This window comes from Mobula birostris, chromosome 7 (assembly GCF_030028105.1).
Source record: "Mobula birostris isolate sMobBir1 chromosome 7, sMobBir1.hap1, whole genome shotgun sequence".
In the NCBI taxonomy this organism is placed as follows: Eukaryota; Metazoa; Chordata; class Chondrichthyes; order Myliobatiformes; family Myliobatidae; genus Mobula; species Mobula birostris.
This window is the reverse complement of record NC_092376.1, coordinates 174,598,271-174,617,146: the sequence shown is the minus strand read 5'-3', so window position 1 is coordinate 174,617,146 and position 18,876 is coordinate 174,598,271. Positions and strand designations below refer to the sequence as shown.

General features: G+C 46.2%; 1 protein-coding gene across 1 annotated transcript in view; it reads right to left on the bottom strand.

Annotated features, from left to right (window-relative positions):
• ltc4s (leukotriene C4 synthase) overlaps window positions 1-17,068 on the bottom strand; it is a 55,942-nt gene extending 38,874 nt beyond the window's left edge. The window contains exons 1-3 of the mRNA XM_072264117.1: window positions 16,912-17,068; window positions 3,134-3,233; window positions 204-274 (exon numbers count right to left, since the gene is read on the bottom strand). Coding sequence (XP_072120218.1) covers window positions 204-274; window positions 3,134-3,233; window positions 16,912-16,969 — 229 coding nt within the window. The 5' untranslated portion in view covers window positions 16,970-17,068. The remainder of the gene's footprint in view (window positions 1-203; window positions 275-3,133; window positions 3,234-16,911) is intronic.
• Window positions 17,069-18,876: the final 1,808 nt, after the last annotated feature.

Here is an 18,876-nt window from a genome sequence, read left to right as displayed (position 1 = left end):
TTCTCAAGTGTAAATCTTAAACTTTCCCACAGGTGCAATAAAAACTTCCTTCAGTAATATCAGCTGTGAGGTAAACATCACATTTTCCATCCGGCTGAGACGATGAGATGAATAGATCCACATCCGGGAGAACAACCACAGCCTCAGATTTATATTTCTCTGGGAATTCGGGTGAAAACAGATGACATATGGAGTCTACTTACCCTGACTGAAAAAGATCCCAGCAATCCAAAGGACACTCAGGAACATTGGGAAATACTCCGTGGAATTGGTTCTACAAGAGAAAAACAAAACGTGACACATCTTTCAAACAAAACCTTATGAATCTCTAATGTGTTCAGAATGACAGAAATAAACTGACGGAGAGATCATAGAGCACAAAGGCCATCCATTGTCAGGATTGACCATTGTCCCAGCTGTCTACGTGATACACAAGCCAGGGTAGTACGATATGGAGAGCGAGCTGTTGCCGATGTAGCCTCCACCCCCCCCACCCCCACGCAGATGATGAATCCAAAGGAACGGCAGAGACCGATACAGTTTGGCACCAGCAGTGTCACAGGAGTTGCCAGTCAGCGTTGAACTCAACGTCGGACTGCCTTAGGGACTCCAGCTCCGGAGTTTTACTTGGGGTTTACTCCCGAAGCCTTCCACATGAGTGGGTATAGCCATAAGACAGTGGAGGTTTGAAATCAGACTTTTCTCTAAAGAGTATTACAGCCCTCCATAACCCTTCAGCCCATCTAACATGTACCAAATTGTTATTCTGTTTAGACCTAGCAGTATCATCTTCACCAAAAATCCTCATCCAGTGAACTAACAAAAGAATCGATACTTTCCTCTTTGGACACTTCTGAGAAGTTTCGAAAAGTAAATCTGATGTTTGGGTGTGAATATGCATCAAGAGTATTCCTATTATCGGAGGATGCCCCATTATCAGAGGATGTCGAGGCTTTGGAGAGGGTGCAGAAGAGGTTTACCAGGATGTTGTCTGGATTAGAGGGCATGTGCTGTACTGAGAGGTTAGACAAACTTGGGTTGTTTTCTCTGGAGTAGCAGAGACTGAGAGGAGATCCGATTGAGGTTTATAAGATTACACTGGACCACAAATTTTTTCAAAAGTGTTGCTTCCTCAGATATCTTTTTTGTTTATGATAGACTGCTTGAAGATTAACACAAATACAATTTCAGACTACTTGTATCATGTAGGAACTTGGAGAAACAACAAATTAACTTTTATTGAGTATAATGTGTTTAATTGCATAATGGTGCTGATGCCTTGCAATAGTTCAACTAAGTTAAGAATATTTTGTTAATGATTTTCATTTGTACTCAGTTTCTGAGGCTTCTTGCTTAAGTGTCCAACAATAATTCACCAGCATTGATGGATTCCAGTTGCCCTGGTATCTTTTCTCCATGACCGCAATGTCCTGGTGAAACTTTTCACCATACTCGTCACTAAGAGCAGAAGGATTTGCAGGGAAGAATAGGAATGCAGAAAATGAATCTTTAGTGACATGTTGCATTTCATGGTTTTATATGCTTGAAGCATGCTTTCAACCAGCTGTATGTAGTTTGGTGCTCTGTGGATGCCGAGAAAAATTTCAACAACTTCCTTGAGTGCCTTCCATGTGATTTTTTCCGGTCCCGCTAGAAATTCTTCAAACTGCCTGTCATTGATGACCTGTTTGATTTGTGGACCAACAAAAATGCTTTCCTTAGTCTTGGCATCAGCTGTGTACATACATTTATTGATGCCTCTGGACACATCTTCAGTGATGTTCCTGGAATCATCGGGTGTTTTGGGTCTTTCAACATCATACAACCTCCTCCAGGTGACCCAGCTGGGGCTGATCAGACCCCAGCTTGTGTCCAGATGGCTAGCTACTTATGACTCCATGGCTCCTCTCTTTTGAGCCACAGCCATCTTGAGGCCCTCTCTGCCGCATCTGTGGTACTGCGGATGGCTCTCCTCTTCCTCTCTCCCTTGATGCCCAAAATGCTGAAGGCTCTAACTAAGGGACAGGCTGTGAATTCCCTACAACCAACCTCCACTGGGAGATACCTCGCTCTCCATCCAGCCTGCTGACAGTTGCTGACCAGTCCTGCGTACTTGGAGAGCTTCCTTTCAAAAACCTCTTCCAGGCGATCTTCCCATGGGACTGTCAGCTCCAGCAGCACCACTTGCTTAGTAGACTCAGACACTAGGACAATGTCTGGTTGCAGGGTGGTGGCTGTGATATGGTTGGGAACTTCAGCTGCTGTTTGAGGTCCACCAACAGCATTATTCCAGGAAGCGTCTATCTCAAATATCAAAATCTTTCATAGAAATTTTTCCATCCTTACAGTTCTGAACCCAATAATTATTACTAAAACCTATCCTGCCATGCAGCAGCCGCGCTGTCCAAGCATGCCTGGACAAGATAGGAAACTTTCCAGCTTACATTGTAGGCAACATTTTAATTGACTTGAATTATGAACTGAAATAATAACCATAAGTTTATTTTAAAAATGGTGCATGATAGGGAAATTTCAAGGTGATTTTCATGATAAGTAGCCCAAAGTTCATAAGATACACCTAAAGGTATTCAGCAAGCAAAATCTTTGTTGTCCAGTGTTATGAGAGGCATTGATAGAGTGGACAGACAATATCTTTTTCTCAGGATTTCTCTAACACCAGAGGGCATGTATTTAAGGTCAGAGGGGGTAATTTTAAAGGAGATGTGAGGGGCAAGTTTTTTTTTATATATACAGAGTGTTGGGTGCCTGGAATGCACTCCCTGGGGTGGTGGTAGAGGCAGATACATTAGAGGCTTTTAAAAAACATTCAGATAGGCACATGAATATGAAAATAAATGGAAGGATACGGACTTTGTGTCTGCAGGAGAGATTAGTTTAGGTGGCCATTTGATTACAAATGTGATTGGTTCAGTACAATATTGTGGGCCGAAGGGCCTGCTGCACTGGTCTATGCTCTATGTTCTAAATGGATGCAAGGGGTATGGAGGGCCAATGGGACTAGGGATCCACATAGACTAGATGGGCCGAAGGGCCTGTTTTAGTACTGTGATGCTTTATGACTCCACCTCCGTCCCCCTCACTCACACCCCAGGGGAATGCTTAGTTCACTTACTGTGCTCGGTACACTCTCTCAAAGTCCTCATTGCCACTGACACAGGGCGGCGAGACATGGAACTTCCTCCTTGCGTTGATGACTTGAAGCAAAAAGTACGCTGGAACAGATGGTGAGAAGTGATGAACATATTGTACGTCCTATTTAAAACGCAACCCTACAGCTTTTCCTGATGCATTCCCACCAAGCCCGTAAGTCCAGGCCAGGGACTCAAGGTCTGACTCCTTCAATCGATGCCTCAAAGGGTCACCGTATGATCAAAGTATGTGTGCAGAATACAACTCTGAGATTCGTACTCTCCAGGTAGCCATGAAATACAGAAAAGAACATAAAAGTTGTTGAAAGAAAAGACATCAAACCCCTGCCCTGAGTACAAAAAAAGAAAAAGAAATAGAACTCGCAAACCCCAACCCCTCCCTCGTTCTAAAACAGCTCACCCACCCGGTCACAGCAGCTAAAACATCAACCCCCTGACCTGAAGCTCCTCCCACGCTAAAAACAACAATAACCTTTCTCGCGCACAAAAACCGAACAGATCGCTCACATGTAAAAACACCAAGTCTCAAATCCCCAACCCGCCGACTGGCAATAAGAAAGCTGACGGAAAGCAATATAAACAGTCCACACCAATAATGACGTGTCTCAGAATTTCAAAATCATCCTCGGTAAAGCATCGAGAAGAGCGATGGGTCCAACTCAGGTCACGAATGGCGACCACTGACCTGCGGTCTCAAGCTCAGGCAACATCCGTCAGTAAGGACCCCCACCACCCAGGACACGCCCTCTTCTAATTGCTACGGGGAGGTACAGAAGCCTGAAGACCCACACTCAATGTTTCAGGAACAGCTTCTTCCCCTCCGCCATCAGATTTCTGAATGGACAATCAACCCATGAACACTACACCACTAATTTTCCTCTTTTTGCACTTCTTATTTAATTTTTATATATACTTTTTGTAATTTTTTAATGTATTGCACAGTTCTGCTGCTGCCAGAACATTTCAGGACATATTTCTGTAAAAAATAAACCTGATTGTGTTAAGAGGCCCAGAAAAGGCCTGCCTGAGATTGACAGCATGTGTGAGTGGGAGAGCCGGGGGGGAGTGTGTGTGAGGGGGAGAGCGGGGGGGAGAGTGTGTGAGGGGGAGAGCCGGGGGGGGAGTGTGTGTGAGGGGGAGAGTGGGGGGGAGTGTGTGTGAGGGGGGAGTGGGGGCGAGTGTGTGTGAGGGGGAGAGCGGGTGGGGGAGTGTATGTGAGGGGGGAGTGGGGGGGAGTGTGTGTGAGGGGGAGAGCCGGGGGGGAGTGTGTGTGAGGGGGGAGTGGGGGGGAGTGTGTGTGAGGGGGAGAGCCGGGGGGGAGTGTGTGTGAGGGGGGAGTGGGCAGAATGGGGAAAGGAGGTTTACATTGCTGCTGTTGGGTAACTTTATTCAGCATTGTTATCGTTTTATCACTTCAATTCAATTCATCCTATACCAACTCAATGCACTGTGTAATGATGTGGATGGACCGCGTGCAGACTGGAGGCTCTGATCTTATGATAGGTTCAAATGATGATACCTTCCAAGATAAGGAAATGAGGATTCTGAGCGAGATGGGGAGATACAAGATTCGAGCTTGTGAAGGATGTAAAATCGCTGATGAACAGATTTGATCTTTGTGAAAGATAACCGAGATGGTAAGTTTGCAAGTTTTAATATCTGCTTAAGTGAGTCCTGCAGTTGTGGAACTCACCAGAAAATTAGGAGAGGCAAAACTGAGTGAAGACATGACTTGCCCTTCACCTCTCTCTGGTTCCACTCCTCCTCCCAGTTATTCCATAGTCCTCTGGTGCTGTCCCACTGTGGGGAGAGCGGTAATGAGAAAGTAAGGAGGCATGGGATCCAAGGGGACATTGCTTTGTGGATCCAGGACTGGCTTGCCCACAGAAGGCAAAGAGTGGTTGTAGACAGGTCATATTCTGCATGGAGGTTGGTGACCAGTGGTGTGCCTCAGGGATATGTTCTGGGACCCCTTCTCTTCGTTATTTTTATAAATGACCTGGATGAGGAAGTGGAGGGATGGGTTAGTAAGGTTGCTGATGACACAAAGATTGGAGGTGTTGTGGACAGTGTGGAGGGCTATCAGAGGTTACAGCGAGATATTGATAAGATGCAAAACTGGGCTGAGAAGTGGTAGATGGAGTTCAACCCAGATAAGTGTGAAGTGGTTCATTTTGGTAGGTCAAATATGATGGTAGAATATAGTATTAACGATAAGACTCTTGGCAGTGTGGAGGATCAGAGGGATCTTGGGGTCCGGGTTCACAGGGCACTCAAAGCAGCTGTGCAGGTTGACTCTGTGGTTAAGAAGGCATATGGTGTATTGGCCTTCATCAATCATGGAATTGAATTTAGGAGCCGAGAGGTAATGTTGCAGCTATATAGGACCCTGGTTAGACCCCACTTCTGGTCACCTCACTACGGGAAGGATCTGGAAGCTATAGAAAGCGTGCAGAGGAGATTTACAAGGATGTTGCCTGGATTGGGGAGCATGCCTTATGAGAATAGGTTGAGTGAACTCGGCCTTTTCTCCTTGGAGCAACGGAGGATGAGAGGTGACCTGATAGAGGTGTATAGGATGATGACAGGCATTGATTCTCTTTGTAGAACATGTAACCTATGTTTTAGCTACTGAAAGCTTCAATCCCATCTATTTGCCCACTGTTCAACCTTATTAGTTGCTAATTAGATTAGATTAGATTATTGCATCCTACATTCAGTTAAATTCAATTTTTTCCCTCCGATTTATAAAGCTCCATTATCTGCAAAAAGTAATTTACCCACCCCAGTACTTATCTCTGAAAAAAATATCATTAATCATAATATTAAACCATAAAAGGCTGAAAATACTGCCTTGTGGAGTCCCATTCTCTATTTCATAGAAGTTTGAATATACCTAGAACCGTAGAACACTACAGCACAGAAAACAGGCCATTCGGCCCTTCTAGTCTGTGCCTAAACTTTATTCCGCTAGTCCCATTGACCTGCACACAGGCCATAACCCTCCAGACCTCTCCCATCCATGTATCTATCCAATTTATTCTTTAAATTTAAGAGTGAGCCTGCATTTACCACATCAGATGGCAGCTCGTTCCACACTCCCACTACTCTCTAAGTGAAGAAGTTCTCCCTAATGTTCCCCCTAAACTTTTCCCCTTTCACCCTAAAGCCATGTCCTTTCATATTTAAAAATGCAAACAACAGGAATTCTGCAGATGCTGGAAATTCAAGCAACACACATCAAAGTTGCTGGTGAATGCAGCAGGCCAGGCAGCATCTCTAGGAAGAGGTACAGTCGACGTTTCGGGCCGAGACCCTTCGTCAGGACTAACTGAAAGAAGAGCTAGTAAGAGATTTGAAAGTTGGAGGGGGAGGGGGAGGGGGAGATCCAAAATGATAGGAGAAGACAGGAGGGGGAGGGATGGAGCCAAGAGCTGGACAGGTGATAGGCAAAAAGGGATACGAGAGGATCATGGGACAGGAGGTCCGGGAAGAAAGACAAGGTGGGGGGGGGGAACCCAGAGGATGGGCAAGGGGTATATTCAGAGGGACAGAGGGAGAAAAAGGAGAGTGAGAGAAAGAATGTGTGTATAAAAATAAATAACAGATGGGGTACGAGGGGAAGGTGGGGCATTAGCGGAAGTTAGAGAAGTCGATGTTCATGCCATCAGGTTGGAGGCTACCCAGACGGAATATAAGGTGTTGTTCCTCCAACCTGAGTGTGGCTTCATGTTTACAGTAGAGGAGGCCGTGGATAGACATGTGCACATCCCATTCCCATTCTGACATGTCTATGTCCTCTCATATTTATCTCTCCTAGTCTAAGTGGAAACAGCCTACTCGCATTTACTCTGTCTATACCTTTCCTACCCTCACCTGTATAAACCGTCCAAATAAGAAACTCAGAAAAGAAGTTATACAGCCTTCCTCCCTCTCCTATTTTCTATAATTTGATCAAAAGCCCCTCCCTCCAACGCATGATATGGTTTTTCTCTATATCAAAAAATACTGCTATTACAACTTATTTTCCTGTGCTTTCCTAATATCTTGCAAACATAAAACTGAATCCAATGTTATTCTACCCTTCCGAAATCTGCTCTGATAAAACGCTATGTCACTTCTTTTTTCCAAAATTGAATTCAACTGCTCTATTACCAGACGCTTCAGGAGTTCCTGAAAGGAAAATCCTGCCTGACAAACCTACTGCAATTTTTTGAGGAAATTACAAGCAGGGTAGACAAAGGAGATGCAGTAGATGTGGTGTACTTGGATTTTCTGATGGCCTTTGACAAGGTGCCACACATGAGGCTGCTTAGCAAGATAAGAGCCCATGGAATTACAGGGAAGTTACTAGCGTGGGTGGAGCATTGATCACATTGATAGTCAGAGGCTTTTTTCCAGGGCTGAAATGGTTGCCACAAGAGGACACAGGTTTAAGGTGCTGGGGAGTAGGTACAGAGGAGATGTCAGGGTAAGTTTTTACTCAGAGTGTGGTGAGTGTGTGGAATGGGCTGCTGGCAACAGTGGTGGAGGCGGATATGATAGGGTCTTTTAAGAGACTTTTAGATAAATACATGGAGCTTAGAAAAATAGAGGGCTATAGGTAAGCCTAGTAATTTCTAAGGGAGGGACATGTTCAGCACAACTTGGTGGGCCAAGGGGCCCATATTGTACTGTAGCTTCTCTATGTTTCTATGGTAATAAGGGAGGGTCCCACTGTGGGGGGAGCAGATTCAACGTGGGGGGGGGAACGGATTCAAAGCGGATGGGAGAACGGATTCAAAGCGGGAGAGAAGGGATTCAACGCTGGGGGGGGGGCGGGGAGAGTGGATTCAAAGCCGGAGAGAAGGGATTCAACACGGGTGGGGACAACGGATTCAAAGTGGGGGGAGAACGGATTCATCGCGGGGGGGAGAACGGATTCAAAGTGGGGGGGACGGATTCAACGCGGGAGAGAACGGATTCATCGTGGGGGAGAACGGCTTCAATGCGGGGGGGAGAGTGGATTCAACACGGGGGGGAGAACGGATTCAAAGTGGGGGGAGAACGGATTCATCGCGGGGGGGAGAACGGATTCAAAGTGGGGGGGACGGATTCAACGCGGGAGAGAACGGATTCATCGTGGGGGAGAACGGCTTCAATGCGGGGGGGAGAGTGGATTCAACGCGGGGGGGAGAACGGATTCAACACGGGGGGAGAATGGATTCAACACGGGGGGGATCGGATTCAACGCGGGGGGGGAGAACGGAATCAACGCGGGGGGAGAACGGATTCATCGGGGGGAGAACGGATTCAAGGCGGGGGGGATAGATTCTACATGGGGGGTGTGCGCGGAGCACAAGTCAATGACAGGATCGTTATCTTTATTTTTTATTTCGAGCTACAGCACGGTAATATTAACAGCCCATTGCAGACCCACGAGCCTGTACAGTACTTCCCTTTACATTCAAGTGACTAATTAATGTCCTGACCCATTTGTCTTTGGAATGTGGGAGGAAACCAGAACACATTACAGAACACACTGTTCTGCCAACTCTTTAACTTCCCCCAAGATCACTCTAACCCTTCCCTCCCACATCATCCACGTGCCTATGCAAGAGTCTCTCAAATGTCCCTAATGTATCTGTCTCTACCACCACCCACTACCCTCTGTGTAAAAAACCTACCTCTGACATGCCCCTATACTTTCCTCCAGTCACCTTAAAATTATGCCTCCTGCATAAGCATTTATTTTCTGTCCTGGGAAGAAGTCTTTGGCTGTCCACTTTATCTCTGCCTCTAATCTTTCACCCCTCCCCTTCTCCCAGTTTCACCTATTACCCACCACCTTGTACTTCCCTTCCCCACCTTTTTGATCTAACCTTCCATCTTTTTCCAACTCCTGAAGAAGGGCCTCAGCCCGAAACATTCATCTCCGTAGATGCTGCCCGACCTGCTGAGTCTCTCCTGCATTTTGTGTGTGTTGCTCTGGGTTTCCAGCATCTGCAAAATCTCCCATGTCAGTGGCCATTTTATCAGGTCCACTTGGATACCTTGTTAATGCAAATATCTAGTCAGCCAATCACGTGGCAGCATCTCAATTCATAAAAGCATGCAGACATGGTCAAGAGGTTCAGTTGTTGTTCAGAGCAAACATCAGAATGGGGAAGACGCGTGATCTAAGTGACTTTGACCGCGGAATGATTGTTGGTGCCATACTGGGTGATTTGAACATCTCAGAAACTTTATACTTTATACTTTATTGTTGCCAAACAATTGATACTAGAGCATACAATCATCACAGCGATATTTGATTCTGCTCTTCGTGCTCCCTGGAGTACAAATCGATACTAAGTATTAAAAATTTAAATTATAAATCATAAATAGAAAATAGAAAAGGGAAAGTAAGGTAGTGCAAAACAACCGAGAGGCAGGTCTGGATATTTGCAGGGTATGGCCCAGACTGCTGATCTCCTGGGATTTTCATGCCCAGGTCTCCAGAGTTTACAGAGATGGTGTGAAAAATAAAAAATACCCAGTGAGCAGCAGCCTTGTTAATGAGAGAGGTCAGGGAGCAGGGCTGGATTAACCTAGTAGTAAAGGTAGCATATGCTACAGGCCCTGCCCGCACTAAATGCTTGCAAGCCATATTCTCACAACTGTTAGAGTGAGTTTTGGGTAGACAATTCATTTACACTTAAATAAATGACTTCAACCATCAGTCTTCTGTTCTTTGACAAAGTACTGTGGATTGAGTTCATAACAATGCATTTCCTAAAAGCTGTGAACCCAGTTTCATTTGTAACAATACATCTCTGGCACCTCTGAGACAAGAATGCCAAATTTACAGGTAGTTGCGAAGATAGCAAATCTATGCTTTTTGAATATGAATTGTCTTCTATGTTAGCACGTAACATACCAAATAATGTATTATGAATTTTAACTTGCATTCTTAACGGCCACGAATGCCAGTTTAGTCATAGTCATAGTCATAATTTATTGAGCCCGAGGGAAATCGGGTTTCGTTACAGTCGCACCACCAAGAATAAAGTATAAATATAGCAATATAAAACCATAAATAATTAAATAATAACATGTAAATTATGCCAGGATATGTCAGGACCAGCCTATTGGACCCTCCAAGGGAGGAGTTGTAAAGTTTGATGGCCACAGGCAGGAATGACTTCCTATGATGCTCAGTGCTGCATCTCGGTGGAATGAGCCTCTGGCTGAATGTAGGCATGCTGGCACCGGTAGAAAGAATTTAATCAAAAGATGTGAAGACTTCAAAGAATTGTCTATACTTGTAACTATGAACTGTCCTTTGTGTGTTGCAAATAAATATCGAGCCTCAATCACAAGGTGGTTAGACCTGTTCTGCCAGGGGTCTCTGCCTGATGTGACCTAGTTTCGTTGAATAAAGAAACTGCCTTGTACCTACCGGTAACGCGACACTCTGTGATTTCATCCACGCCACAACAACGACGATCTGGCAACGCTGTTGTTTTCATGTTGGGGGAGCTGCATGCTGCATGGTGCAGTATGTGTGTGTACAGGCGTGTGTCGGCTCCTTGCTGTGTCGTGGTATAAATGCTCATGCAAACCAAGGAAGGGGACATAAATCGTACCCATCTAAAACAACATGTGAGGAATTCATCAATCTGACTGGATCCAGCATACTGGATCACATTATCAGTGAAGTGAAGAAATACAAGTATTATTCTGTTTCACTGGATTCTGCTCCAGATATATCTAATATGGACCAGCTGACTTTGACTGTGCACTATGTTTTGCCATCTGGACCAGTTGAAAGATTTGTGAAGTTTTTGGATATGGAAGGTCATAGTGCTGAACAGCTCGCTCAAAGTTTACTTGACTTTTTAAAAGGAAAATGACATTGATATAAAAGACTGCCGTGGTCAAAGTTATGACAATGCCAGAAAAGCTGAATGAGTTTGCGGATTACGTTCCATGTTTTGCACATTCACTAAATTTGGTTTAAAAATGTGCTGCTGAATGTTGTCAAGAAGCATTAATTTTCTTTCAATTTGTGGAAAGACTGTAGACATTTTTTTTCTGCTTCTACTTATCAGTGGGATTTCCTTTCTGCTGCATTATCTGATGGAGGTGCTCATTTGCCCATTGTGAAAAGAATGTCAGATACTAGGTGGTCAGCTCGTGCAGATGCAACAAAAGCACTTTTACACACTTTTCTGCAATAAAACAAGTCTTGGACGACATTTCAAATAACAATGAACAGAAGGCAGAGTGTCGACAACAGGCTCGTGGACTACTTTCAACCATGATGAAGTTGGAAACAGGAATAACGGTCATATTGTGGGATCAAGTATTACAGCATTTTCAAATGACTAGTGCTTCTTTTCAATCTTCTGGCCAAGACTTGAACACAGCTTGTGCACTCTATGAGTCCTTGCATGGATATATTCAAGCTGTGCGGTCTACTTTTTCAGACATTGAGCAAAAAGCCAAGGATCTGACTAAGTGTGAAGATTATCAACAGCAAACTCGAAGAAAACACAGTTTACAATGACCTGTTAACCTGGTAACAGGTACGTCTCTGAAACGCAGGAGGAGACTGGAGCACCCTGAGAGAAGCCCCGTGATTCACGGGAAGGACATACAAACTCCTTACAGACAGCGGCGGAATGGAACTCCAAGTCCCAGAATGCCCTGACTGCCATGCTGCCGTGGCACACAGTTTTGTTGACTTTCTCTCTAATGCTCCTGATATTTTCCCAGGGTCCCCTTTACCACTTCCTTAATGAAGCTTTCCCCTCGCTGTCATATAACCTGGTTGTTCTGCAATTCCCCTCTGCTTCCTTTGTCAACCTGTGGGGCTGTGACACGTCTTTCCAATCTGTGAGAACTGATCTGGGGCTCTGGAATTTTGCAAGTTAACAGCTGGTTTCTGCTGCCACTCTCATCAAAACTCTGGGATGTAAATGAACCCGTCATGGGGACCATTGCCATTAACCTCTCCAAGTCTGCATTTATGCTAATGTTTAAGAGATTTCTTCCTTGGTTCCTTAAGGTTCTCATAGCCGGAGGAGGTGGGGTAATGGGGATAAGCTCCCACTATCTATTAAACGCTCCCAATGGCATGTGTCTCCAATAGTCTCTGACAACCAAGTCCAGTTCCTGACCTTCACACGTGGCTTAGCACTAAGCCTAGCGAAACCATTTCTACTGACAGGAGAAGGGCCAAAGGCAGGCCACTGGCGCCTTGAAACCAGATGCTTCGTGCAGATAAGGCTCATCAGCCATGGCTGGCAGCTCATCTAGAAGGAAAACCCTGATCTCAAACCCCTGCTGCCTTGTGGCTATACAAGCTCATGGGGAAGGCTTTGGGGGTAAACCCAGAGGGAAAAATCCAGAGCTGGAATCCCTAGTGCAGTCTTACGTTGAGTTCAACGCTGACTAGTAACTCCTGTGATGCTGCTGGTGCCAAACTGTATCGGTCTCTGCTGTTCCTTTGGATTCATCGGCTGTGTGGAGAGGGGGAACCTGCTGCCTGGGCAACAGATCGCTCTTCATATCGTACTGTCCTGGGCAACAGTCACTTTCTGTCTTGTACTGTCCTGGGCAACAGCTCGCTCTTCATATCGTACTGTCTCTGGCAACAGCTCACTCTCCATATCATACTGTCCTGGCTGGCGTATCCAGACAGCTGGGATACAACATCTATGGTTGACCCCAACCGACGCAGACCTCATCACCTTCAAGTAATTTCTTGCTGATCCTGTACCAGAGTCCTGTTAGTTTTGTATTTTCCAAATTTAACCAACCTTCTCTGTCTTTTTGTAACCCTCTTCTTCCCTATTCGTTCCCTATCCCATTGCATCACAGTCTGGTATGGAAACACCAATGCCCCTGAACGGAAAAGCCTACAAAAAGTAGTGGATACGGCCCAGTCCGTCACGGGTAAAGCCCTCCCTGCCATTGAGCATGTCAACATGGAGCGTTGTTGCAGGAAAGCAGCATCCATCATCAGAGTCTCCCACCACCCAGGCCATGCTCTCTTCTTGATGCTGTCATCAGGAAGAAACTACAGGAGCCTCAGGACTCACACCATCAGGTTCAGGAACAGTTACCGCACCTTAACCATCCGACCCCTGAGCCACCTCCACTCCGAACTGATCCCACAACCTACAGACTCACTTTCAAGGACTCTACAACTCATTTCTCGATATTATTTATCTAGTATTTGCAGAGTTTGTCTTCGTTTGCAGTTTGGGTGATCACAGTCATGTTCATGATGTTTGTGGGTAGTTTTTCATTGATTCTATTGTATTTCTGTTTTGCTGTGAATGCCTGCAAGAGATTGAATGTTAGGGTTGTGTATGGTGATATACACATACTTTGATAATAAATTTACTTCGAACTTCACCCATCTTCTACCATTCCCCTCCCTCCTCCTAACTTTATCCACCCACTTCACACATAACTCTCTCCCAATGGTCTCCATTTTCACCTCTTTTGTTCATCAGAAGTTGGCATTGGCCACCCTAAGGTGAGTGCAGGATCACAGCGGTTAGTGTAGTCTAGAGTGCCAGCAACCCGGACCCGAGCTCAATTCCTGCCTCTGTTCATAAGATGTTTGTATGTTCTCCCCATGACCACGTGAGTTTCCTCTGGGTGCCCTGGTTTCCTCCCACAGTCCAAAGCTTAGGGTTAGTGAGTTGTGGACATGCTATGTTGGTATGGGAAATATGGCGACACTTGTGGGCTGCCCCCAGTGCATCCTCGGTCTGTGTTGGTCGTTGACCCACTCATGCCTGCGTATTTGTCACAAATAAAGCTAACCTTGTTCTTTTGTGTTGCTGCTTAACTCCCTCCAACAGCCATCTCCCACCCTCACTTGCCCCTCCACCACCTCACTCCTTCCATTTTATTCTTAGCCCTTCCACCTCCATCTATCACCCAGCTGCCACCATCTCTAACTCTACTCCCCTATGCCACACCATCTGCCTATCATCTCACATCCCTCCTCAGTCTACCAATCACCTCAAAATCCCTTCTCTTCCTCTGTCACCATTGCAGCCTCCTCTACAATGGTAAGACCCAACGTAGACTGGGGGGGGGGCACTTTGTCAAGCACCTTCACTCTGTCTGCCACAATGTCCAGGGTGTTCTGGTGGCTACCTGTTTCAATTTGACTTCCCATTTCCATTCCAAGATATCTCTGCATAGCCTCCACTACAGCCACAATGAGTCCACTCATTTGGAGGAGCAACACCTCATACTGTCTGGGCATGAACATCGATTTCTCCAATTTCTGGTAATTTCTCCTCCCTTACCCTTCTTTCTTCTTCATTTCCCTGTTCTGGTTCCACTCTTACCTCTTTTCTCACTCCCTCACCTGGTCTCACCTCTCATCTCCCTGCTTCTTACTTTATCCCCCTCCCTCATCTGGTCTCCCCTCTCACCTCCAGCTTGCACCCCTTTCCGTCCTCCACCTTTTTATTCTGGCTTCTTCCCCCTTCCTTTCCAGTCCTGATGAAGGGTCACAGACTGAAACATTGACTGTTTATTCCTCTCCATGGATACTGCCTAACTTGTTGAGTTCCTCCAGCATTTTGTGTGTGTTGTTCTGATTTTCCAGCACCTGCAGAACATCTTGTGTTTATGATTCCATTTTCCTCTGTATACCGGCCATCTCCTATCTCCACTCTCAGGGTATTCAGCCCAAAATGTCGACACATTCTTTCCTCCCAAGGATGCTGCTTGATCTGCTGAGTTCCCCCAGCGGTTTGTTTCTTGCTCAAGAATCCAGCATCTGCTGTCTCCTGTTCCAAGCACATGAGATTCTGCAGATGCTGGAAATTGAGAACAATGTCAACTGTTTATTCCTCTCCATAGATGCTGCCTGGCCTGGTGAATTCCTTCAGCCTTTTGTGTGTGCTCCTGTGCCTCAAGACCTGGTATTCATTTATGAAGACTGATGCAACATGTTTCACTTATTTCTAATTTTCCAATACACTCTGTGACCACTTTATCAGTTACACCTGGTCACCTGCTCATTAATGCAAATATTTAAACAGCCAATCACGTGGGAGCAACTCAATGCATGAAAGCATGGTCAAGAGGTTCAGTTGTTGTTCAGACCAAACATCAGAATGGGGAAAAATCTGATCTAAGTGACTTTGATTGTGGAATGATTGTTGGTGTCAGATGGGGTGGTTTGAGTATCTCAGAAACTGCTGATCTCCTGGGATTTTCACGCACAACAGTCTCTAGAGTTTACAGAGAATGGTGCAGAAAAACAAAAATCATCCAATGAGTGGCATTTTTGTATACAGAAGCATTATGTTAACGAGAGAGGTCAGAGGAGAAAGGCCAGACTAGCTCAAGCTGTCCTGAAGGTGGCAGTAACTCAAATAACCACGTGTTACAACAGTGGCGTGCAGAAGAGCATCTCTGAATATACAACACGTCGAACCTCGAAGTGGACGGGCTACAGCGACAGAAGATCACAAACTTACTTTCAGCGGCCAGTTTACTAGGTTCAGGAGGTTCCGAATGAAGTGGTCACTAAGTGAGCGTGTTTTCAAGTCTTTGCATCTCACTAACTTGAGCCAATCTCTCCCTTTTCGTAAACATCGTTAGAACTTTTTTAGCCTATTGTTTCTGGTTGGAGTCACTCCCATTTTCAAAAATGTTCGCTGTTCGATATCAGCGACCCACTTCCCCTTCCGAAACATTTCCAGTGCACAGTCTGACTGTGTGTTTGGCAACTGTGAACGCCCTAGGTTACGAAGTTAATTAACTTCTCTAAAATGCATCTCTGTCACTGAGATTATGTTCCTAAAAAGGATATATGTAGGAATGTTAACTGTTTGTTTTGGTCAGTGTTATTCCAGTGAAGTCAGATTCATAGTCAATTTCCCTCGGGATCGATAAAGTATGAGTATAACTAGTCCATCACTGTCAACATTTCATTGATATAGACACAGAACGCTACAGCACAGTAGGGCTCTTCAATATTGTGCCAACCTTTTACCCTAATCTAACCCTTCCCTCACACATAACCCTCCATTTTTCTATCATCCCTGTGTCTATGTAAGCGTCTGTTAAAAGTCCCTAATGTGTCTGCCTCTACTCCCCACCCCCCTTCATGCCCCAATCTTCCGGCAGGGCGCCCGTGTACCCACTTACCAAAGTTCAAAGTAAATTTATTATCAAACTACATACATGTCACCGTATACAACCCGGAAATTCTTTTTCTTGCAGGCATACTCAATAGATCCACGGAATAACCCTAACAGGATCAAAGGAAGAGTGTTCACCCCTAGTGTGCAAAAGGCAACCAGCTGCAAATACAAAATGAAAGAAGAAATAATAAATAAGCAATGACTATTGAGATCATGAGATGAAGAGTCATTGAAAGTGTCTGTCTGTCCGTATTTCAAGACAACTCCGCGACGGGACACTTGCTCGCCTGCGCCAGCGGACAGCGGGAATTCCGAAAGCAGACACTTAGCAAATTGACCCCGCGGTTTCTAATCGATAGGAGTTCCGATGTAACTTTTTATTAAACAAGTGCAAACATCTCACAAGGGGACGGCGCCTGTTTAGCTCCACACTGGGGAAAAGGGGATCCAGGACACACTGGGTGTGATGTGAGTGGATTCACTGCCCGGCTGTTTAAACCCGGACGACACCGCGATCCTGCCCCGTGAATTGATACGGCCACGGAGGTGCCGTTCACCTGGGGAACCGCCGCGCTTTGACGCCGACCTACCTTGCTCTATCACGCCCAAGACGGTAACCAGCGCCAAGAAAACACAATCTTCCAACATCCCGACGTCCGGTTCGGCCGCGGGGATAATCTGACCCGCAGTGGTGCCGGCAACAATTCTTCGCCCTGCGAGCTGGAGCCAGAGGAGGAGCAGGAGGCGGCGTTTCCACGGCGCGCATAATCACCCAGCGCAGTCCCCGGGACACGACACACACCCTAACCAGCTTCCCAGACACGGCACACGCCTAGCCCAGCTCCCGGACACGACACACCCCCGGCCCGGCTCCCGGGATCCCCGTAGATACCCACGCACTCCAGGGAACCCGCTGTAAGTACCGACACACTAGCTGGGATCCCCGGCTAAATCTGAAATACTCCCCAAGACCCACAGTAAATACAGACACACTCTCCAGGACCGCCTGAAAATACCACCACACCAAGGAGCCACCTGTAAACATTGACACTTTCACCGTGTACCCTGTAAATACCGCTACACTGTCCGGGACCGCCTGTAAAAACTGACTTTCCCCCAGAACCTCTAAACTCGAACACATTCACCGGGACCCGCTATAAATGGAGATACAGGTCCCAGAAACGCCTGAAAATACCGACGCTCTCCCTAGAACCCCTGTACTTACTGACACACACATCAGCCCCACTCCCCGGACACGACCGACACCAGACCCAGCTCCCCGGACACTACTGAGACCCGGCCCAGCTCCCCGAGATCCCCTCAAAATACAGACACCACTCCCCCCCCCCCCCCGGATCCCTGTTAATACCGAACACATTCATCGGGACCCCTGTAAATACCGACACACTCCCAAAGACTCCCCGTAAATACCGACACACTCCACGGGAACCCTCTGTAAATACCGACACACTCCCTGAGACCCCCTGTAAATACACACACTCCCTGGGACCCCCTGTAAATGCTGACACACTCCCCGGGACCCCCTGTAAATACCGACACACTCCCTGAGACCCCCTGTAAATACACACACTCCCTGAGACCCCCTGTAAATACCGACACACTCCCCGGGACCACCTGTAAATACTGACACACTCCCCGGGATCCCCTGTAAATACCGACACACTCCCCGGGACCCCCTGTAAATACCGACACACTCCCCGGGACCACCTGTAAATACCGACACACTCCCCGGGACCCCCTGTAAATACCGACACACTCCCCAGGAACCCCTGTAAATACCGACACACTCCCTGGGACCCCCTGTAAATACTGACACACTCCCCGGGACCCCCTGTAAATACCGACACACTCTCCGGGACCCCCTGTAAATACCGACACACTCCCCGGGACCCCTGTAAATACTGACACACTCCCCGAGACCCCCTGCAAATTCTGACATCAGACGCTCTTCATATGACAAGCCATTCAATCCTGGAATCATTTTCATGAACCTCCTTTGAACCCTCTCCAGTATCAGCACATTCTTTCTAAGATAAGGGGACCAAACCTTTTCACAATACCCTGAGGCCTCACCAGTGCTTTTATAAAGTATCAACAGTACATCCTTGCTTTTGTATTCTAGTTAATACCCTGGTTAATTTGTTCCATACCTGATAATATTTAATATTAAAGCACTTTAGTTTGTTATTTATGTGTGATTCATCTGTAGATTTTATCCTTGCTTTCATAAGTTATGTGTTTTGTGTATACTGTGCTTTAAACCCTGGTTCGAGGAAACATTGTCTCATTTGTATATACACTATACATGTTATATAATTGACTTGACTAGTCAAGGGCCTTCCAAAACCTACCATGAGGTATTGTGCTCAGCATGGAGTTGGCCAAAGGGGCTGTTCTGGTGCTTTACAACGCTGTCATGGTTACCTGGGATAGAGAGTTCCAAAACTGATATCCAAAGGGACACCAATTCTCCTCTTCTCTGTCCTGAGAGATCGAGTCCCTGTCTCGTGAGGCCAGCGTGGCTCAGTAGCACT